The 19,186-nt window shown below is 40.2% G+C and overlaps 1 protein-coding gene and 1 long non-coding RNA gene across 2 annotated transcripts in view; one reads left to right on the plus strand and one right to left on the minus strand.

Annotated features, from left to right (window-relative positions):
* LOC137846286 (uncharacterized) overlaps window positions 1-19,186 on the minus strand; it is a 176,769-nt gene that overhangs the window by 138,373 nt on the left and 19,210 nt on the right. The window contains exon 2 of the long non-coding RNA XR_011090437.1: window positions 13,457-13,554. This is a non-coding gene — a long non-coding RNA (uncharacterized lncRNA). The remainder of the gene's footprint in view (window positions 1-13,456; window positions 13,555-19,186) is intronic.
* The window catches only part of STAB2 (stabilin 2), an 87,161-nt gene that overhangs the window by 10,866 nt on the left and 57,109 nt on the right, over window positions 1-19,186 (plus strand). Inside the window, exons 5-16 of the mRNA XM_068664148.1 lie at window positions 684-753; window positions 3,079-3,174; window positions 3,480-3,605; window positions 5,327-5,523; window positions 6,527-6,660; window positions 11,937-12,070; window positions 14,753-14,835; window positions 15,556-15,705; window positions 16,977-17,120; window positions 17,874-17,936; window positions 18,037-18,156; window positions 18,849-18,902. Of these exons, the coding sequence (XP_068520249.1) occupies window positions 684-753; window positions 3,079-3,174; window positions 3,480-3,605; window positions 5,327-5,523; window positions 6,527-6,660; window positions 11,937-12,070; window positions 14,753-14,835; window positions 15,556-15,705; window positions 16,977-17,120; window positions 17,874-17,936; window positions 18,037-18,156; window positions 18,849-18,902 (1,371 nt within the window). The remainder of the gene's footprint in view (window positions 1-683; window positions 754-3,078; window positions 3,175-3,479; window positions 3,606-5,326; window positions 5,524-6,526; window positions 6,661-11,936; window positions 12,071-14,752; window positions 14,836-15,555; window positions 15,706-16,976; window positions 17,121-17,873; window positions 17,937-18,036; window positions 18,157-18,848; window positions 18,903-19,186) is intronic.

Genomic DNA, 19,186 nt, shown 5'->3' on the forward strand with positions numbered 1-19,186 from the left:
AAATATGTGGTTTAAATTCTATCATTTAATGTGTGCTGCTACTTAAGACTACTTGCCCTAATTAGAAATAATTATATTTGGGACTATACTGTCAATATGTTTCTCTGAGAGTCCAATGTGCACTGCTTAATAAATTTAGTAAAAAGATTTAAAAAAAAAAATAAAATAAAATGTTTTTTACCTCCTCCTCTACTGGTTAATCTTTAAATTACATCAAAATCATATCCTTTGGCGACATGTGAAAAGTTGACAGAATAAGAAATAGTCAAGAAATACAACCTAACAATTATAGAAATGATTTGGGCCTTAGGCTTGATTATCATTCTCTATTGTTAACTTGATATTCAAAATGTGATATGATTTCAAATGTAAAGTTAAAAAAGAAAAGAAAAGAAAAGAAAAGAAAAGAAAAGAAAAGAAAAGAAAAGAAAAGAAAAGAAAAGAAAAGAAAAGAAAAGAAAAGAAAAGAAAAGATTATTCAAAAGAACATTTTCTAAATCTCAGTGGTCATTTCTGATTTGCTGACTGACTTTTTGTTTTGTTTTGTTTTGTTCTTGGTGGTGGTGTGCTTTGGGGTTTTTTTTGGAAGCTAAAGATGTTGCTTCCAGGCTACTAACTGTTTGTCTGTCTATCTGTATACAGATGAGAGATTAAAGTTTTTACTTCCATTCTGTAATTCACAGAAAGGATTTGGTGGGACAGCCTGTGAAAAATGTGCTGAGGAGAATTTATTTGGTCCTCAATGCACATCAGGTAAGTTTAAGCCTTCTGTATTGAAACGGGGAAAAGCAGGTGAGTGCAAGCTGTATTCAGACACTAAGATATCACAGTGAAATGGGTAGGGCGTTTAGTTTCCCACCAGGAGCTGCTCTCTGCTTCAAGAAATACAACAGGGAAAGAAAATAGGCAGCTACTCAATTTCTCGTTCATAGAGGGACTGGATTCACAGAATCACAGAATTGTCTAGGTTGGAAGAGACCTCAAGATCATCAAGTCCAACCTCTGACCTAACACTAACAAGTCCTCCATTCAACTCAGAGTCATGCAGAGAAGACTGGCAGTGTTAGCACTACAAAAATATCTTAATCTTATCTTAAATATCTTTTTTTTTTTTTAGCCAACAGTCAAATAAATTTGGGGTTAGAATTATTTTTGTGTTCCTGCAGTATGCCACCCTGTTATCCTGTCACCCAGTTTTCATCCTAAATGATGGATTTGCATTTACTTGATCTAAACAGTGCTTACAAAATATTGGACAGGAACATATCAATGCACAATTTATAGTGGTTTACAGTGTTTTGGTATGACTTTTAAATTCATCTGCTAATTAGAACATCTGTATAGGGCATGAAATACCCATGTGGTATTGAAATTAATGGCTCCTGTTGGACCATCCTCCAGAAATTATATACCTCGTTTCTAAATCTAGTTCTGCTCTTGGTCTCCACAATGTTGTGTGCCATGGAGCTCCATAATTCAGTGAAAACTGTGAAAAAGGGTAGCTTTTGTTTAGTTGTGGGGTGTTTTTTGATCATACTGGCCATACTTCTATTAGGAGTAGTGGGACATTGAGGGAAGGATCTGAGCTATTTGCACTATTTAAAATTAAAATAGGTCACAAGTGTATACATTTGTATATTTTCCTATTTTGCCTGTTTCTTAATGATTTCTACTATTTTACTTATCTTCCTCAACCCTAATGAGCATTATACAAGTTCACAAAATCGCCTGCTTTCTTAAGCAGTAATAGCTGTTTATCTCTAAATAAAACACTTTTGTTCCCTCAAGAACTGCATCAAGTTACTCCTAAAAAAGAGTCATGAACAGCCTCACTTTAAATAATCTGTGATGGCCTTTCTGTACTAATCCTACACCACGGCTGATTTAAAGGTTCTTTTTCCACCAGCCGTCCACTGGATGCCAGTGTTGATACACAGAAAGGCAACCAAGACGTTTTCATAAAATTAGGGTACTTGAATGAATTCAGTATTGCAAATGTAATAATGTAATTTTCCAAGCAGCTGCTGAAGGATTCAACTACATTTTAATTCAAGGATCATTTTACACTTCAGCTTGCAGATATTTGAGTTTATCCAAGTTTTCTAAGTACCTATAATTACCATGCATTTGTGACTAACTGCTTTTCTACAATACCTTAGATGTTTCTCCTTTTTGTAGTAGGACTACTAACACAGGTAAAGTATTAGAAATTAATTAAGATAGGCAATTTGCATGAACATGACATATGTTTGTAAAGGGAAGGGAGTAAACTACCATCACTTCAGCTTAAACAGGAAGTCACCACTACAACGTTGTACATCTTAGAGGCTTTTTCAAGAGGAACTGTACAGGGTGTTTTTAAAAAGCACTATTACCATAATTGAAACAGTTATAACTATAAGGCTTTTTAAGAATACATAAAACCACTTATAGAGGGGTATCATAGTTGCCTGGACTCTGAATACAGAGCCTTGTGTGTGTACTTTTACAAGGTTTGTAACCTGAAATAACAGAATATAGGAACAAACAGGGCCAAAGTCTGCTTCAGACCTAAACCAACACAGCGACTCATTATCCTTTTAACAAAATTAATTCTGTTTAGGGGGAAAAAAAGTTACAAAAGTCATCTCTTCTGGAGATTTTTGAGAGGGAGGCAAACAGAATTAAAGCAAAAATGTACAATTTATTATTGATTTGTTAACAGTTATAAAAAGTATTTGTTACATGTTATATTCAATTTTGACTCAAGATCATATGTTAAATTTTTAAAGCTTTAAAATAATAGCAACTGGTAAGTCTTATATTTAACACATCCTGAAGATTTTCAGGCCCTCAGGCTATTATATCAGACTGCAAAAATCAGTATCTGTTATTTGCTGATATATGCAGCTACGAGTTTTGATCTTCTCATTAATGGAAACCTGTAATTCATGAAGTCTGATCAAAGCTTGGTTTGAAAATTGTGCTTTTAATATTTAACAGCTGTTGGCCAGGACACTATTTGCTATGGGTAACCACTAATGATGTCTTTCCAAACACCATCTTTATTCATTAAAGCCAATTCATCTCTCCATATAGTTTGCAACTGTGTTCATGGAGTGTGCAATAGTGGAATTACAGGGGATGGAAGATGCACTTGCTTGTCTGGATACCAAGGACTCAGCTGTGATCAGCGTAAGTAGGCTGTTTTCTATATAAGTTATATTCGATGGCTCTGATACAGTTAGAATTGGTAAGGACAAATGTAAAATTAGTCTCAGGTTATTTACTTAAGCAATTAGACATACACTGAACCTCAAAACCCTGCCCATGAATGTCCATAACCATTGTAACCCCTTCAATCACCAGAATAAAGATGGGGATTGATGGGATGGATGGTCCCCAGGCCAAGTGGACTTTCAGCTGGTATACTGAAAGCTGCAATGTCTCCTGGAACAGGAGTATGCAGACAGCTTAATCTGTCACCCTCTGTCCCTCAGCAATAGCTGAATGCGAGGCCTTGCGGTGCCCTGCAAACTCAAGATGCACCATCTCAGATGAGGATGGCAGAAGATTGCAATGCACATGTCTGCCCAACTACCACGGGGACGGTACACATTGTGAACGTGAGTAATTTTAATGTATACTGGGTTCTTTGGGAACAACATCATTATTATTACAGTTCAGATATTAAACACTTCTGAAGCAAATCTTACCATCATCCTGACGTAACTGTTCTTGGGTTCACATATCAAAGCAGTCTCAGGTGCACAAGCTGGATTCCTTCCAGATGAAGCAAAGCACTAAAATGTGCTCCAGATGCACATCAGTCCAACTGCTCATAAACTTCAGTCCATACAACCAGAATAAACCTAGTAAGTCCCCTTGAAAGCGTGGATCACAGAATCACAGAATTGTAGGGGTTGGAAGGGACCTCAGGAGATCATTGGGTCCAACCTCCCTGCCAAAGCAGGTTCCCTAGAGCAGGTTGCCCAGGTAGGCGTCCAGACAGGCCTTGAAGATCTCTAGAGTAGGAGACTCCACAACCTCCCTTGGGCAGCCTGTTCCAGTGCTCTGTCACCCTCACCGTGAAGAAGTTCTTTCACATGGATACTGAGTCACCTCTTGGGATCTCTTGGTCCTAACTCTGGTATCTCTTGATCCTGTGTGGTAGTCCTCTCTGAGTAGACTCGACCACCATCCAAGAGCAGGACAGCAGAAAGTGACTTCTCAGGGAATGCAAGGTTCTACTAGTAGGCAACACAGACAAGCAACCAGCAGAGAAGGATGCTAGTTGCCTTACCTCTTGAGTAAGCCCACATTAATGTTGCTCCTCTGCCCTACCTACTGTCTTTTGCTACTGGGCTTAAGCCCAGTTACCTGTGGCTTAAGCCAGTATCTTTTACTTTTGACTGGCTGGTAAGCAGAGGACAAGCAGCTCCAGCACTACAAAATATGTAACAGAGGATAGCAGTGACTGCCCCAACTCAACTGGGAGGTGGCATTGTCCATGGTCAGTTTGAGCATACAAATGTGTGCACGTGTGATTTTACACCGGAACAAAAGAGAAGGCTTGAGAGAGTGAAGCCGAGCATTGCCAACTCTCTCAGTCCCAGCTGAGGGGTACAAAAGGGACAAGGAGGAGAGGGGATGACGGCAAGTACCACCCTTCCAGCTGCAAGATGTGCTTGACTGTGTCCTAAACTGGACACAAAGGTGTCTAAAGAAGCTCTCCAAGCACTGCTGGAATATGAACAAGGACAAACAATGCCATTGACTTGGGAAAAAAAAAAAAAAACAGCTCCTGGAAATAAACAGTGAGCTTCCAGTCCAGTCCTGAACCTACAACAGTGTGGAAGACACAACTAAAGAACTTGCTGGCCAGTTTTCCATACAGCTGAATGGTTGACATTATATTGTTTAATTACCGGAAAGAAAACAGCAGACCTATTGTATTGAGAAATAGTTTCCAACTGATCTAGCACACACTTAAAGCCTTTACTGACTTCATATCACATACCTGACGTACTGTAGTTAAAATCCACCACAGAACAGGAAAATAGTTGTAATATTTTAATGAGCACATTATATCTTTTAATCTGTTTATAACATAATTTGCCAAGTTAAGAGATCATTTCTGTACAAAAGCAAACAGTTGCTATGTTAGTACGTTAGTATAAACACATTCCTCCCTCCTGTCTTTATGTCGCCACGATACTTCAGACTTGGCTGTTATGAGAAGTTTAGTCTGCCCGGGCTTTGTTTGACATAGAGATGCTTGAGCAAATCCTTGTCTTCAGTTTTAGGGTGGTGGACAATAATTCCTTTACTTTTTTTTTTTTTCAAGCTATCAATCCATGCTCCAAAAAGGTCTGTGATCCTAATGCCAACTGCATTTACCTTGGACCAAATCACCACAAATGTGCCTGTCAAGAAGGATACAAAGGGGATGGTCAAGTCTGCTTACCCATAGACCCGTGCCAAGCAATATACGGGAACTGCCCTGCACAGTCTACCATTTGCATATATGATGGCCCAGGAAAGGTTAGTGTTGAACTTGTGCTTCAGATGTTTCCTTTGTCAGCTGCCCAGGAAAAAAAATTGCTTTGTCTCCAGAAAGACGCCATGAGGGTACAGGCACAGGCCTCAGGGAAGCCAAGATCTACTCCTGGCTTTGGCATAAGCCTTGCAGGTGGCCAGGAGGGACCCCATTTCTTTCTCTATCTACGCATGCTAGTGTGTTTCCCTCTGGAGATGGGAATGACGTTAGTGTGGTCTTTTTTGTGGAATGTTTTGGCTCAAATTTGTTTCTTCTAAATGGAGGCACCAAAATGAAGCTTCTCAGAGTTGAATTTCTGTGACTGCACGGACCAGTAGGGTTCTTACAGAGATACTGCAGCTAAACACCTGAAGTTAGCATAACTTGGATCTTTAAGAACTACTGATGAATGGCACCATGTAAAGACTGCATAGCATTCATGCTGTTGGGAACTGGCTCAAATTTCTCTATTGTACTCCTGACACTGAGAAAGCAAAACTTCTAGTGACCATGCCTGTCTTGCCTGGACACCCTGAGGAGCAGAAAAGGGAGTCAGTTACCCAGGGTTGTCCTGAAGCTCATGGTCATATAAGTTTCTCCACTTGGGAGTTTTTCAGCAAGCTGCACATGGCTGGCACACTCAGGCTGGTGTGTACTGCTGATATGCCTCACCAGTAAATAATGTGCTTTGGCACTTCTTTTGAGAGGCTGAGGACTGCGGGAGCAGAGGCTTTAACCTATCCATGCTGATTTAAAATGTTTTCTGGTCACAGAATTGAATCTAAAGGGCTTTAACTGAGTGTCAGTAGTTTTCTGTAGTGGGTAAAGCCTCAAAGGGAATTAGATAAATAGGGATAAGCTTTATACTTGCAACTAAACTCACCAGGTGATTAACTAAGGCTTTGAAAGTTTTCCATTTTTTTAAATCCTAGTAGCAGAAAGTATGCTGAAACATACACTTTGTGCATGTCTGATTTTTCTCTCTCCTCTTCCATCCCTCTGATGTAGTCCCACTGTGAGTGCAAGGAGCATTATACAAACTTTGTACCTGGGAAAGGATGCAGCATGATAGACTTATGTGAAACAAACAACACCTGCCACAAAAAAGCTAAATGTTCAATGGTTGCACCAGGACAGATCACGTAAGTCTTTTTGCTTTTTAAAGCTTTCACCCAGTTTCTCCCTCCTCCTGTAGTAAGCATGCAGTTAAAATAAATCCAGTGGATGAAAACCTCCTGAAGTTATCATTAATAGTTTCATTATCAAGCACAAATTACGGGATTTAATGGGGTTAGGGTGAACCAGTTAGGACATGCTTAATTTCATCAGTCCAATCACTAATGCCTATTAAGTTTTATTTTTATTAGCTCTCAGAGGTCATTTCTACATTAGTAAATAAGGACCAAAACCTTTTTTCTGTTCCTAAGGGCAAGCAGCATGGTCTGGCTCACAGCTAAATACTCTTCCTCCTCCAAAGAAGAGTAACTGCCTCTTGGCAGAGGTCCCTGGCACATGTTATCCCTTCAGCTGTGCTTGGGCATTGCCTGGGAAAACGTTGTGTATGCCAGAACCATGCCAGGCAGCATGCTAAAAATTAATCAGCATTAATTATCCCAGGACAGCACCAGAGCTCTGGCCCTTTTTAGTATACTAATGCAGATACAACCAGGGCATCTGTTCCCCATGCTGTGAAAGCAACACCCGCCTCCGCAGATTCCTCAAAGCATGTGGGAAGCTGCGCAACTTCTGTCAGAATTTGTTTTCCTGTACAGAAATTTGCTAAGCAGATGTTAGGAGGAAAGTTGGCTTTAACACTGGACTTAGCAACGCTGTATTAAAACAAGAAACTGGAATTACATGTTTTTATAGGCCAGTGACAGCTAGTACTGAGTCTACAGAGGTGTCCCAGAAGTGCTAGATTTTGGGAGCTGAGAATTAGAATTTGAAAGACAAATTAGGCCATCAGTTGTAAGTTGGGGAACAAATTATTTATTTTATAGATTTACAGACAGCAAGTGTTCACATGGGAGAGCATTCTTATTGCCAGTGCTTGCTTCATTATTGAGCTTTTTCTTACAGTTAAAAATCAACATTGCCTTTGTGTAAGCTATCGTGCATTTCCGACAAATTTCTCTAGAATATCCCCTGGTTCATTTCTGCAGCATATTGTAGTACTCAAAAGTACACTTGGCTGCTGCAGCACACCAGCAGAGCCAGGTGTAAAACTTTAAAGATCGAAGAGTATTTCCATGTGAAATCAAGACTAAAATGCTAATTTTAATAAGTTGAAAGATTAAAAACAAATTCCACAGCACACAAATCAGCACCTTTCCTTTCTAAAACATCACTGTTTCACTGTTGCAACTTAATCTTCAACAGCTAGGTTTTGTTTTGTTTTGTTTTTTAATTTTAAAATTTATGACAGTAAAAATGTATGACTTGTTACTGAAAAAAGCAAACAAATGCCTTGCATGTCATTCATTTCATGACCTTTAACAGCAAAAATAAAACAGAAGAAAGTTTTAATATGATTTGAATCCCACTCCTATCTACTTGGCAAAAAGAGTAACAGTACTGAATAATTTCCAGTTAAGGTGAATCCATTTACAAAATGGGAAATTTGCAAGGAAAATAAGTAGAAAATGTGGACACATTGAATTGTTTCTGATACATGTAAAAGTATTTTGGCTGCAGCCCAGATTTTAAATGCATTTGGGGTTCTGTGGATATGCTTTTGTGGTTTTTTGTTTGTTTGGTTTTCAAACTTCTAAAACAAAGCTGTAGTGAGTCCACAAACCCAAGTTTATTCCCTTCCATTTATTTTAGTTTTTAAAAGACTTCCCACATATTGTTGCTTCTGATTTCTCCAGAATCAAATTATTTGTACTTACATAAACATGTAGACAAGACAAATGTTTAGAGTTTATGAACATAACACAGCAACCTCTTGGAAAATCAAGATCATCTCTGTTTCTGCTCCCAAATCGATCTTTTCTGAATGAGTGCTGACACTTGCAATAGCACTGCTTCAGCAAGTAATTACATACAGCCTTGCCCAGAAACTATGAAGCTTCAGCTGGTGCAGAATTACATTGAATGTTAGACTGTAACTTCTCTGGTTTCCAAGCTGAACCAGCGTTCCCTCAGCTGATCTCCCATTATTTTCTTTTCAAATTCCACTATAATTTTTACTCTGACTCTGTCTTCAGCGTAGAAATTAGTAGCTTCATAAAGAAAACCTCCCTTTTTAAAATAGATTAAAATAAATGGAGATGGAAAGCTGAGCTTCCCTTTTCCAGAAAGATATAATTCTGCTCCTCTTCTTAGGTAAACTCAAGTTGTGGCAGCTCCCCAGTCTTTTTCCTATGCTGTCCATGCATCGTATCATGAGAACAAACAACTCAGTTTAAATCGTCCAGCAAGACTTTTTTTATAAATCTGTTCCTCTTCAGAGACACCCAGCCCTTGTAGTACACAACGCATTCAAAGCAAAACCTGTCTGGCCATACGCAGTATGAGTTGTAAACCAGACCCTCCAGGCAAACTAAGACAAAATCGGTGCAGACTGCTACCTAGCTGGTCCTTCCTTATCCCAACCACACAGAGTAAATGACTGCACTGAAGAGGGTGAGATGGTAGTCAGGTGGAAGGCCTCAAGCCCATGAGATAAGTGCTACTCTGTACTTGTTAAATGCTTTCCTCTGAAGGCAAATCCAAACCATGTTACTGGGCTCATACTCTCTTATAAGCAGTATTTTCCTCAGAAAATTAATTTCAAACTAGGTAGGTATTTCTGCAATTCATTGTACCCCTGGATGTGATAGCCAAAAATTTAGTGTTTAACCTCTCTCTTCTTTTATGGTTGTTTGCTGAAAAAGAGAGATTTATTTTGAAACCTTGATCTAATTTGTTCAGTATTTCAAGGGGGGGGTTCTTTTTTCTATTAAACTGTTCCTCAGCTTCTTTAAGGCCTCAGGTTTTCCTTCTCCACTCAGAAGCAAAGGCGACTACGTACATCAGTACAGTGATATTTACCCCATCAGTTTCCACCACCACAGAAGAAAGGGGTCAACCCCAAGGAGGAATTGTTTCTACCTCCCAGCCCCAAACCCTTCATCAGGGCCCCAGTCTTACCCTCTACCCAAGAGATCCCCTTAAAAAGAAGGTGGCTCACCGTCCAAGTTTCATTCTAACAATTTACAATGCTTCTAGGCTGCTATTTTTACCCATGACCAGAAAGAATCAAAACTTGAGCCTCCTGGCCAAAATCCTAGCTTATATCCCCCTGAGTCTATACGCAACCTCATCAGTTTCCAGAGACTGTGGAGATTTTAGAGTAAGATTGCTATCATCAAGAAAAGCTATGGTAAAGACACTTTCCATCCAGACATGAGAACTAACATAGCAAACAGGAGTTAACTTGGCATCAGGTTGATACTTCTGTGATTGGCAAATCTGTGTACGTAACAGCCAGCACATGGAAATGGTTAGGTCATTAGTTATATAAAGGAGATTTTTCAGATGTGTGGAATAATGTTTGATACCTAATGATACTAAAAATAATAATAATTAAAAAGTCCACATGGATGTGTCATTATGGATAGGGCTTACATAAATACTGAACATGCTGGAGACTTGATTAGGAAAAGCATTATTAAAAGCCAACGTTTGGCAACACAGTTGTTTAGCCAAATATAGTTGTTTAGCCTCCTAAATATAGTTAGAATTTCTTTCTGTGCGTGCTACATGTTGACAAGTGCCTGCTTTAATTTTAGCCCTGGAGATGAGTAAATCACAGAGCTGACACTTCCAGCTCATCCCCTAGGTGCAGCATTTCTGAAGGGTGCAACAGAAATTGCTGACTGGCAAAAACTGCAGGTGTTGGTAGCTGCTCACTCTGAGGCAGGCCAGATTTTCAGAAAGTACTGACCACCTCTCCTTGTCCATAGCCAGGCTGACACAAGGTCGAGGCACATACAAGGTCAGTTGCTTGTTGAAAATCACAACCACTTGTACCCATCAGCACCTAATACAAGCACGCGTCAACCCTGTCAACAACCAACAATTTCTTCCCCACCTCTCTTGAACACTGAGCCTTTCATGGCTTTTAAGTCCAATTTTCATGTATTTCCTCCCTTATGAGACGGAAAATGACAGACTGACACTCAGGGTTGCTTTTCCATAAATTTCCTTTTGATTTTGCCTTGGCTGCAACGCATTACCTTAAACACAGCCACCTCCAGGCAGCAAGGCTGTTGAGCCCTTCTCAAGGTTTTGCCCATCACTCATCTGGGCAGCACAACCCAAGGCCGCCCTGGAAGTACATAGGACTGGGTCTACCACGCATCACTGACACCACTCACAGGCTGGCATCCCCATGGGACAGCCAGGGTGTCACAGATGACGTGCTTTTGCCAGTACAGACACAGCAGCAGCACAAATTATACATCGGAAAAAGCACGAGGTTTTATGCTTCTGCAGTTTCAGAAGAAAGATAATGTTAAAATACCAGTGCCATTGCCCAAAATGGTTGTGTTGCTTAAAAGTCATCGTTAACACACTCAACCACTTTGCTTTATTGAAAGGACTGACACCCCTGCCACATCTTTTCTACCAGACAGGTGCTTACATCTATCACAGGGATCAATGAGCTGCCACCACCCCCTTTATATGTAACCACCATTACTCCTGCCAAGCCACCAGGACTGACTGGAGGCTTAAAGCTTTCCATCACCTCCCCACTGCTGTGGGGATGACACCTCACACCGTTCCACCACAGCCTCTCCTTGCCCATGGGCAGGCAGGCTCCATGGCTTGCTGGGCTTCAGTGACCACCACGTTCAGGAACCCCAAAGGGGATGTGAGGCCACACACTGCACCATGGCCAAGGGCATCACGTAGCCAGAGCCCCTTGTCAAAAAGGCCCTGCAAGACAGACACCACCAACACACCACTGCCCAGCTGACAGAAGGACATCATGTCAGGCAAGTGGCCACCACGCTTCCCTACACACCTGCACATATAACACACTGAGCCACTGCTCACACAGCTATAATTCTTTAAATAGCTGGGATTTAAGGGCACTCTTACTGCAAAGTAATGCAGTTTCACATTCATCACACTGCTGAGTCAAGGTTTGATGTAAGCCACAGAAGTGGCTACATGAGCAAGGGAAATTTACAGCTAGCCAAGTGATGAAAAAAACAATTAATATCATTACCCACTAAATGACAAAATGCATACACTATCCCACTACCAACTGTTACCTTACAGCATGCTGAAGGAAAGATGCAAAACTAAAATGAATTATTGTTCCTGAATAAGCCTTCAGAGAAGTAGTTAATAACACCTGGAGCGTGCTTAGCTTACTGAACCCACAGTGCATTAACACACAGCTGAAGTGACAATCCCTTCACAGGTGTACATGCCAGAGGGGCTTTGTGGGGAATGGGTTTGTGTGCTACGGAAGCATCATGGAGCGCCTCCAAGACCTGAACACCGAAGTGGGAGGACGGTGGCAAGGCAAGCTGACATCTGCCTTATCACTCATGGGTAAGTGAGCACACGGTCACCTCCTGCCCTGTCTTCCTCACCACTTCCCTGGCAGCAGGATCGTGCCACCAATGGCATGACACAGTGCACACTGCCCACCACAGGCTCCCTCTGGCCACTTAGAGCTGCCTTTGCTCACCATGTTAAGCAATCTCCAAAAATTTCCAAGCAGAAGTGCTAAATATGCTCCCATGATCCCTCACACATGATTTGGTATGACCAGTGGGTTTTGCCCCATAGGATAAAATCCTCTCCATCCCTAGCCCCATTGCTTTGGATAACTGATATTTGATAGAGAACAAAGCACAGGAATCCACCAAAACATCACAGTTACCACCTGGGTCCCTCTTTTCCAGTCCCCAGCCATCAACACTGGCATTGCTTTCACCAGGAAAGAGTAGAGAGGAGAGGGGAAGAAACCATCACTATCCAGTCTTTGTCACCCTCAGGACCTCCCTTCTGATCCACCCTAGAGCACCTTGGCCACAGCTGGGGGACAGAGGTCTTCAGGTTTCTAAATTGTCTGCAGAGAGAGGTGGAGCCCATTATGGCTCACGGATGAGATGTCCACCACCAAAGCACCTGAGATGTCCTGCAGAGCTGCAGGATAGGACTGCCAGCTGCAGAGCAGCCATTTCTCCATCAGAAATTTTGCTTGTATTCAACAAAATTCCTGCTAAACCATAATCCCCCTCAAAGGAGTGTTTCAAACTCAGTGCATTGACATTTTCTAACATAAATTTAATCTGTTTTGTTACCCTTGTTTTAGGAAAGAATTTTAATAACATAGTAAGGCATAGAGAAGCAAATTCTTCAGCCACGTTTTAGCACATTTTGGTATTTAATTTTAAATTTAAAACTCATATATCCCACACTATCTAATAATAAAGTTATATCCATCATGCCATAACACCCAAAGCTGTCATTGTCCTGCATATCATCTAATTGTACAAAGCAGTGATAACATATCAGATAAAAATGATGAAATTCAAGAAATGGGGGGAAAGGTGTTAACTACTTAAATTAGATCATAATGTAAAATCCATTTCCAAGGCAGATCCAAATACTTTCTTTGTAGCTGAATTTTATTATTCAGGACAAATTCAATCCTATAATCAGATGAGCTGCAAATCCTTGGTATTTATGAGGTTTAGAAATGCAACAGGAGAGCAAGAGAAGGAAATATCCCAGAAAGCACTAAGCAGGAAGGATGGTGGCAGCAGAAGGAATTTCTGATGGCAGGACAAAGGTTTTGAAAACATGCATTTGTACACAGAGCTTTTCTTGGGAAATTAAAGGCAAATTATTTGTGAACTCTGAAATAAAATGGTAAAAAAGTATAGGGAAAAAAATTAAAGGATTCTTTTAGCTAGCTAGATGACTCACCCTCCTCAAAGATGTTCATATCTGTTTACAATTGTGGCACAATAGCAAAGAGGTGTCCAAAGAAATGAGTCCAGCCTTCAGCAGTTATTGCAGCCACCCTGTGAAGAGAACAGAACTATCTTTACCACCAGATCTTTATCTTTGCAGTGTCAAAAATTTGAGCCAGGAACAAACACTGCTAGAATCAAAATGGATTTTGGAATTAGATTTACAAATATGAAGAAATCCCTCCTGTTTAATATAATTTGCTTAGTTCTTCTCACTGAGCCCAGCAACTAAGAAAAAAAGGCCCTCAATTACCAACAAGAATAGAGTAAGAATCCTACATAGCTGGCCAAGGAAAAAAAATGGCAATTGCCTTTATATTTAGCACTGAAAACAGTAATCCATTGCCTCAGCACTGAGAGCTAAGTTGAAATTTTTCTGCTTTTCTCCTTCCATGTCTGAAAAGTGCGTGGCATGCTGAGTGCCACCATTTGTCAACAACAATCCAAATGTTATGATATTCAGTTAAATTTTGGACTTAAATGTGCCATATGATTCACCAGCCAGCAACTATAAAGACACATTAACTGCATAGGTTATTTTGCGGTATATTCACTCCACATTAATGTCTTTCAAAAACTAAGAATATAAAGCAGAATAGTCCAGACAGCGTATTAATTTTAAGATATATCCTGTGGTACAACATACTCATAATGACTATAAAGATGCTTTTTTTTTTCCCCACTTCTAATTTCAAAACTCTGAGAAGAGAACTGATTATTAGAAATATTTATTGGCTTCAGATACAGACTCAGTAGTCTTCTCTGGCTGTCTTGGAAGTGGAAATTCCATCTGGGTAGCAAGCAAGCTAATTAACTTGCAGTGCATCAGCTTTTATTTCCAGCTATGTATTTGCTGATATTTGCATTACCAGCAGGTTGTCAACCACATATCCCTTATCACATGAAGCCCGAATTGATTTAAATCAGGAAGACATTTCCCTGCAAAAGCACAGCTCTAAAGCAGTGCTTTTTTCGTGGCCATCACCATGGCTTGCATGCCATGGAATCCAGGGTACTAAAAGCATTCTGAGTATTTTGCCTCATCCTGGGTTTAATACGCAGCAGCACCTGGATTAACATTCCACTGTCTTTCAACAGTTCATCTTCTAGAATCTTAAATTAACATTTCGTAATCACAGATACTATACTTGCTTGTTCTGCCATTTCATACCTCACACAGCATATAGAGTTCCTTCCTTTAATGAGCTTTTCAACACTCAATTATCTTTTTTTCTCCTCTCTTTCTAAGAAAATGTCTATGAATGGCCATTGAGTAACCTGGGACCATTTACCGTGCTTGTACCAACAAACAGGGGACTCAAAGGTATCAATGTAAGTAAACAACAAGGGTTTTGAATGAGAGAGATTTAGCTCGTTCAGAAATCTAATCTGCATTGAAAGCACCTTGATTCAACAGATTCAGAACTGTTTGCTCTAGTATACTTCTTGCATACCATTCAAGTCTGTAGACCAGAGACTGTCTTTTCACTATTTGAAATAAAAGCAAAATAGCTTGTTGAATCGGAGTAGAATGCAGTCATGTTTTAAGTAAATTTTGGATTGTCCCATGTATATGTTTGAAGGTTTTTCACTTGAATTACGAGCTGAATTTTCTACAGGAAGACCTAAAAGTAACCCTTTGTATAAGAGTGATTTTTTTTAGAAGTGCTTTTGCTGGTGGAGTGGTTTGGTGGTGTTTTTTTGTTTGTTTGTAGTTTGTTTTTCTGCTTGTTTGTTTGTTTAAAAAACAAAACAAAACAAAACATCAACAACAAAAAAGTAACCTCATTTTAAAGGGCTTAACATACAGGACCTTCCACCAAAGGTCAGGACAACTCTTGGAAGCACTACTTATCACACACACAGGTACATAGGAATGGGATCTGAACTGAAACCAAGAGACCTTTACTTTGTTCAGACTATCACCTCACTTCAGAAGAAAATATATCATTTCAGAATTTAACAGTTGGAGGAAAAAAACACTATGATTTTATTTATTTATTTAAGATGAATCCTGTATTGAAATACATCTCTTTTCTTCTCTTTTTCTAGATAAAGGACCTTCTGAGCAATAAACTGAAAGCACAGTACTTTGTGAAACTCCATATAATTGCTGGTCAATTGGATACCAGTAGCTTGAATAATACTAATGTAATATATACTTTGACTGGCAAGTCAGGAGAGATATCAAGAGGAGAAAAGGTAAGTGACCTTCCAGCAAGGATACGACTTCATGGTTTTAATTCAAAACGTCTAATTGATGTTTAATTCAAAACATCAGTATAAAACATCTTTCCTCTGTGAGGCATCAGGCTGCAGAAACTTAAAACCTCACTGGCAACAAAATCAGTGAAAACAGAAGTTAGTTTTAGAATTGCATCATTGCTGAGTAACTACAGCTCTAAAATGTAGAGTAATACAGCTCATCTTAAGTCATCTTAAATCTGCAGACATAGCCAACAGAGCTAGAGGGGATGTTTTAGCCATCAGAGCTAAAGGGGGCATTAAAAGAGCACAAAAACTGCGAGGTGGTGTGGGAAGGTAAAAGCTCAGAGCTTATGTTGGAAACGCTGTGTTCAGCTCACACAGAGCAAGCACTGACTGCAATGTAGATCCCACCTTCCACTGAGTATCAGCCTGGGCATCCTTTGAACAATGCAGGAAATAGAAGTCTTCAACACAAATAAAATTCACATGGCAATTTATCATGAAAAATGTGGGGTAAAGTTCAACACAACCCTGTCTGTTTGATGTTAGCAAACATTAGGGCAGTCTGATGCCACGGTTTCAAAAATGTATTCTCTACAGCTGCTATAACAGATTTTATTAGATTTTTCAAGAGCTATTGTTCTTGGTCCACTAAATATCTGTTAATGGCTTGAGCCTGTGTAAGGGCTAAAATAAAGTACTTCTCATGTTTTCTAGTAAATCAGTGACATCTAAGAAACGAGATCTATTGTATTTCTTTAATGAGCATGCATTCCATTTGTAACAGGAAAATATTATTGCTGTCTGAGGCTTGCTAGCTTCCTGCAGGCTTCAGAACAGTGCACAATCAGCAACATTTTGTTGTTTTAAATACACATATAATATAAGGAAATGGTTTGTAGTCCCTTAAGATTACGGGAGTTGACCCATTCACTGCAATCACATTTTAAATCATTTCCTCCCAGATTTTTATTAGTAAGAGTCATCAGAGTTCTCTCAGGTATGCTGCTAGCAGGTCACTCCCCCATACCTGCTTCTCTGCCAAATTTGCTGTTCTGAAACAAAATAACATAGTCCCAATCCAAATTCAAAGGATTGTTTTCCATTTCCTTGATAGGCATTGGAAGCAACCTTTAGCCTCCCCAGATTTAAATGGCCCAGATGTTGGCGATGGAAGCAGCTGTTAGATATTATTCAACATGCATACTCCACCTGTTGTCATTCCACGAAAAAGAGCTCACTACTGACTGTCTGTCTTCTTTCAGGATAATCAACTAAGAATTAGAATCCAGGGGGGAAAGAGGAAAGGAAAACTTTTACAGGGTGATATTATTGCTTCCAATGGAATTTTGCACATTGTTGACAAATCCGTGGACAACATAGAGCCAACATTTGAAAGCAACAAAGAGGTGAGACGTATGCTATACACATACAGCGTTGGACTTACTTTTACAACAGTTTTACGTTCATTTAATGCAAAGGAGTGTGACTGACAGCAGCTAGACAAACTACTGAGACAATGCGCATCAACTCAGAGAAACAACATTCAAGGTGGAAAGTAGCAATGCAGTTTCTAAGGCAGACAGATACTTGCTCTTCTGCCAAGCTGGTCCATAGACACGGTTGTACTCACTGCATTTGAGCTGTTCATTCATAATCAGTACATTTCACTGAATAGAACAACCTAGAACAAGGAACACTTGGACAGATTCCAGGCAAAACTTGTATTCAAACCAGCACACACACACAGACACCCCAAAGGCTAAAATTACAAAAACTTATAATTTGGGATGCTTTGGGATTTTTAGTGCCCAGCTTAGTGTTCACCATTTACGTGCTGTTTTTGTGAATATTTTCTCCCTCTGCCCTTTTTCATTGAGAATGCACAAATAATAACACACACATTTATATGTTCTGTGCCCACACAGTATTTCAGAACAATGACAAACTCTAACTCTAAGCCAGCATTGCATGAAGACTAGAAGACCGTACCACCTCAGTTGTTTCCAAACAGCACATCCACACAAACCACACGAAGACACAAGTATATTCAGATCTCTAATAACTGAGAGCCATACAGTAATTCAAAAACTGTCTTATAAGAACTGCCATTTGTTTTAAGTAACCCAACTAAAATAAATCTGATGTGCATCTTATTTTAGGAAACCATAATGTCAGTGCTTCAAGATAATGAAAAATACAGCCAATTCACATCTTTGATAGAGGTAAGGATTCAGAAAAGCAATTCCATACAACCATACAATTATTTCAGGATGTTTTCCAAAATTAATATGTAATTTCACTTTTATTTGTAAACCAAAACAGAAAACTGGCCTGGGAATGGATTTACAGCAGGAGAACAGACCTTACACAGTCTTCATTCCAAGTAATGGAGCTCTGAATAATATAAAAGCTGAGGCTATGGATTACCTGCTTTCTGCAGAGGTACAGACTTTCTATAGAGCAAATTGTTCTAAGTAGGTATGTGAGTGGAATATAAAGTAGATGCACACATATGTAGTATTCCAGCTTTAGCATTCATTTAACTTAAGGAGATCAAGGCTTAAGCTATCTAACAAAGATCAGGAATATACTACAGAGGAATAAGATGTGGGGCCTACCATCATATGAAGTGATGCCAAGGCCCCCACACCAGGTCCCTGCTCACTTGCTGTTGTCCTGACAGCCCAGCCCTGATGGCTGCCTGGCAAAGACCCAAACTCTGCCATAGGAGGCGTCACCCCTGTTGGGAATGATCAACGGGTGCAGGTGCCACAGGGGCCCTATCAATTGGGGTTGCTACTGGTAGAAAGACCTCAGTGTCATGTCCCCTGGGTATCCCCTGCCTCTGCCAGTGGACACACAATTCGATGAGGGCTGAGAGGAGGGAGTGCTTCTGGGGAAACCAGGGATGGCTTGTAGCATGTGAAAGGCCCACGTTGAAAAAGAAAAAAAAAAAAAAAGACAGGGGGACAAGGGCATGGACTGTCAGGACACGTGCCATGCACTGAGCACCACCACTGACTCAGAAGTTTTCCAGCTTCAGCTGGTGACCTCATGCCCATGCCCTCTCATGGGCCAGGTTGTGTTTGCCTTAGTCATGCTGGGCTAAGAAATCCTCTTTCTTGTTTTTGCAGGGTTCATGGAAGCTGCTGGAGCTAGTCCGATACCACATTGTTTCCAATGCCGAGGTGAGTGTGGATGATTTACTGGCTCAGGGGCATTAACAGCATTTTCAGATCTTTTGCCACTCTGAAGGCAGTGGTTTTCAAAAAATGACATACACTCAGTGCACCCCACAGCAAGGCTTCAAAGGAGGGCAACAGTGCTTTTGCTAAGGGCAGTCACACCTAAAGGCCCCTAACAGACAACACAAACCTTCTACCCCAGGCCTACCAATCTAAGTAAAACCCTGGCAGGAGACATGGGGTAGTTCTCAAATCATGGCAAATAAAAAACGTTGTGTAACACTAAT

The sequence above is a fragment of the Anas acuta genome, chromosome 1, assembly GCF_963932015.1.
Source record: "Anas acuta chromosome 1, bAnaAcu1.1, whole genome shotgun sequence".
NCBI lineage: Eukaryota > Metazoa > Chordata > Aves > Anseriformes > Anatidae > Anas > Anas acuta.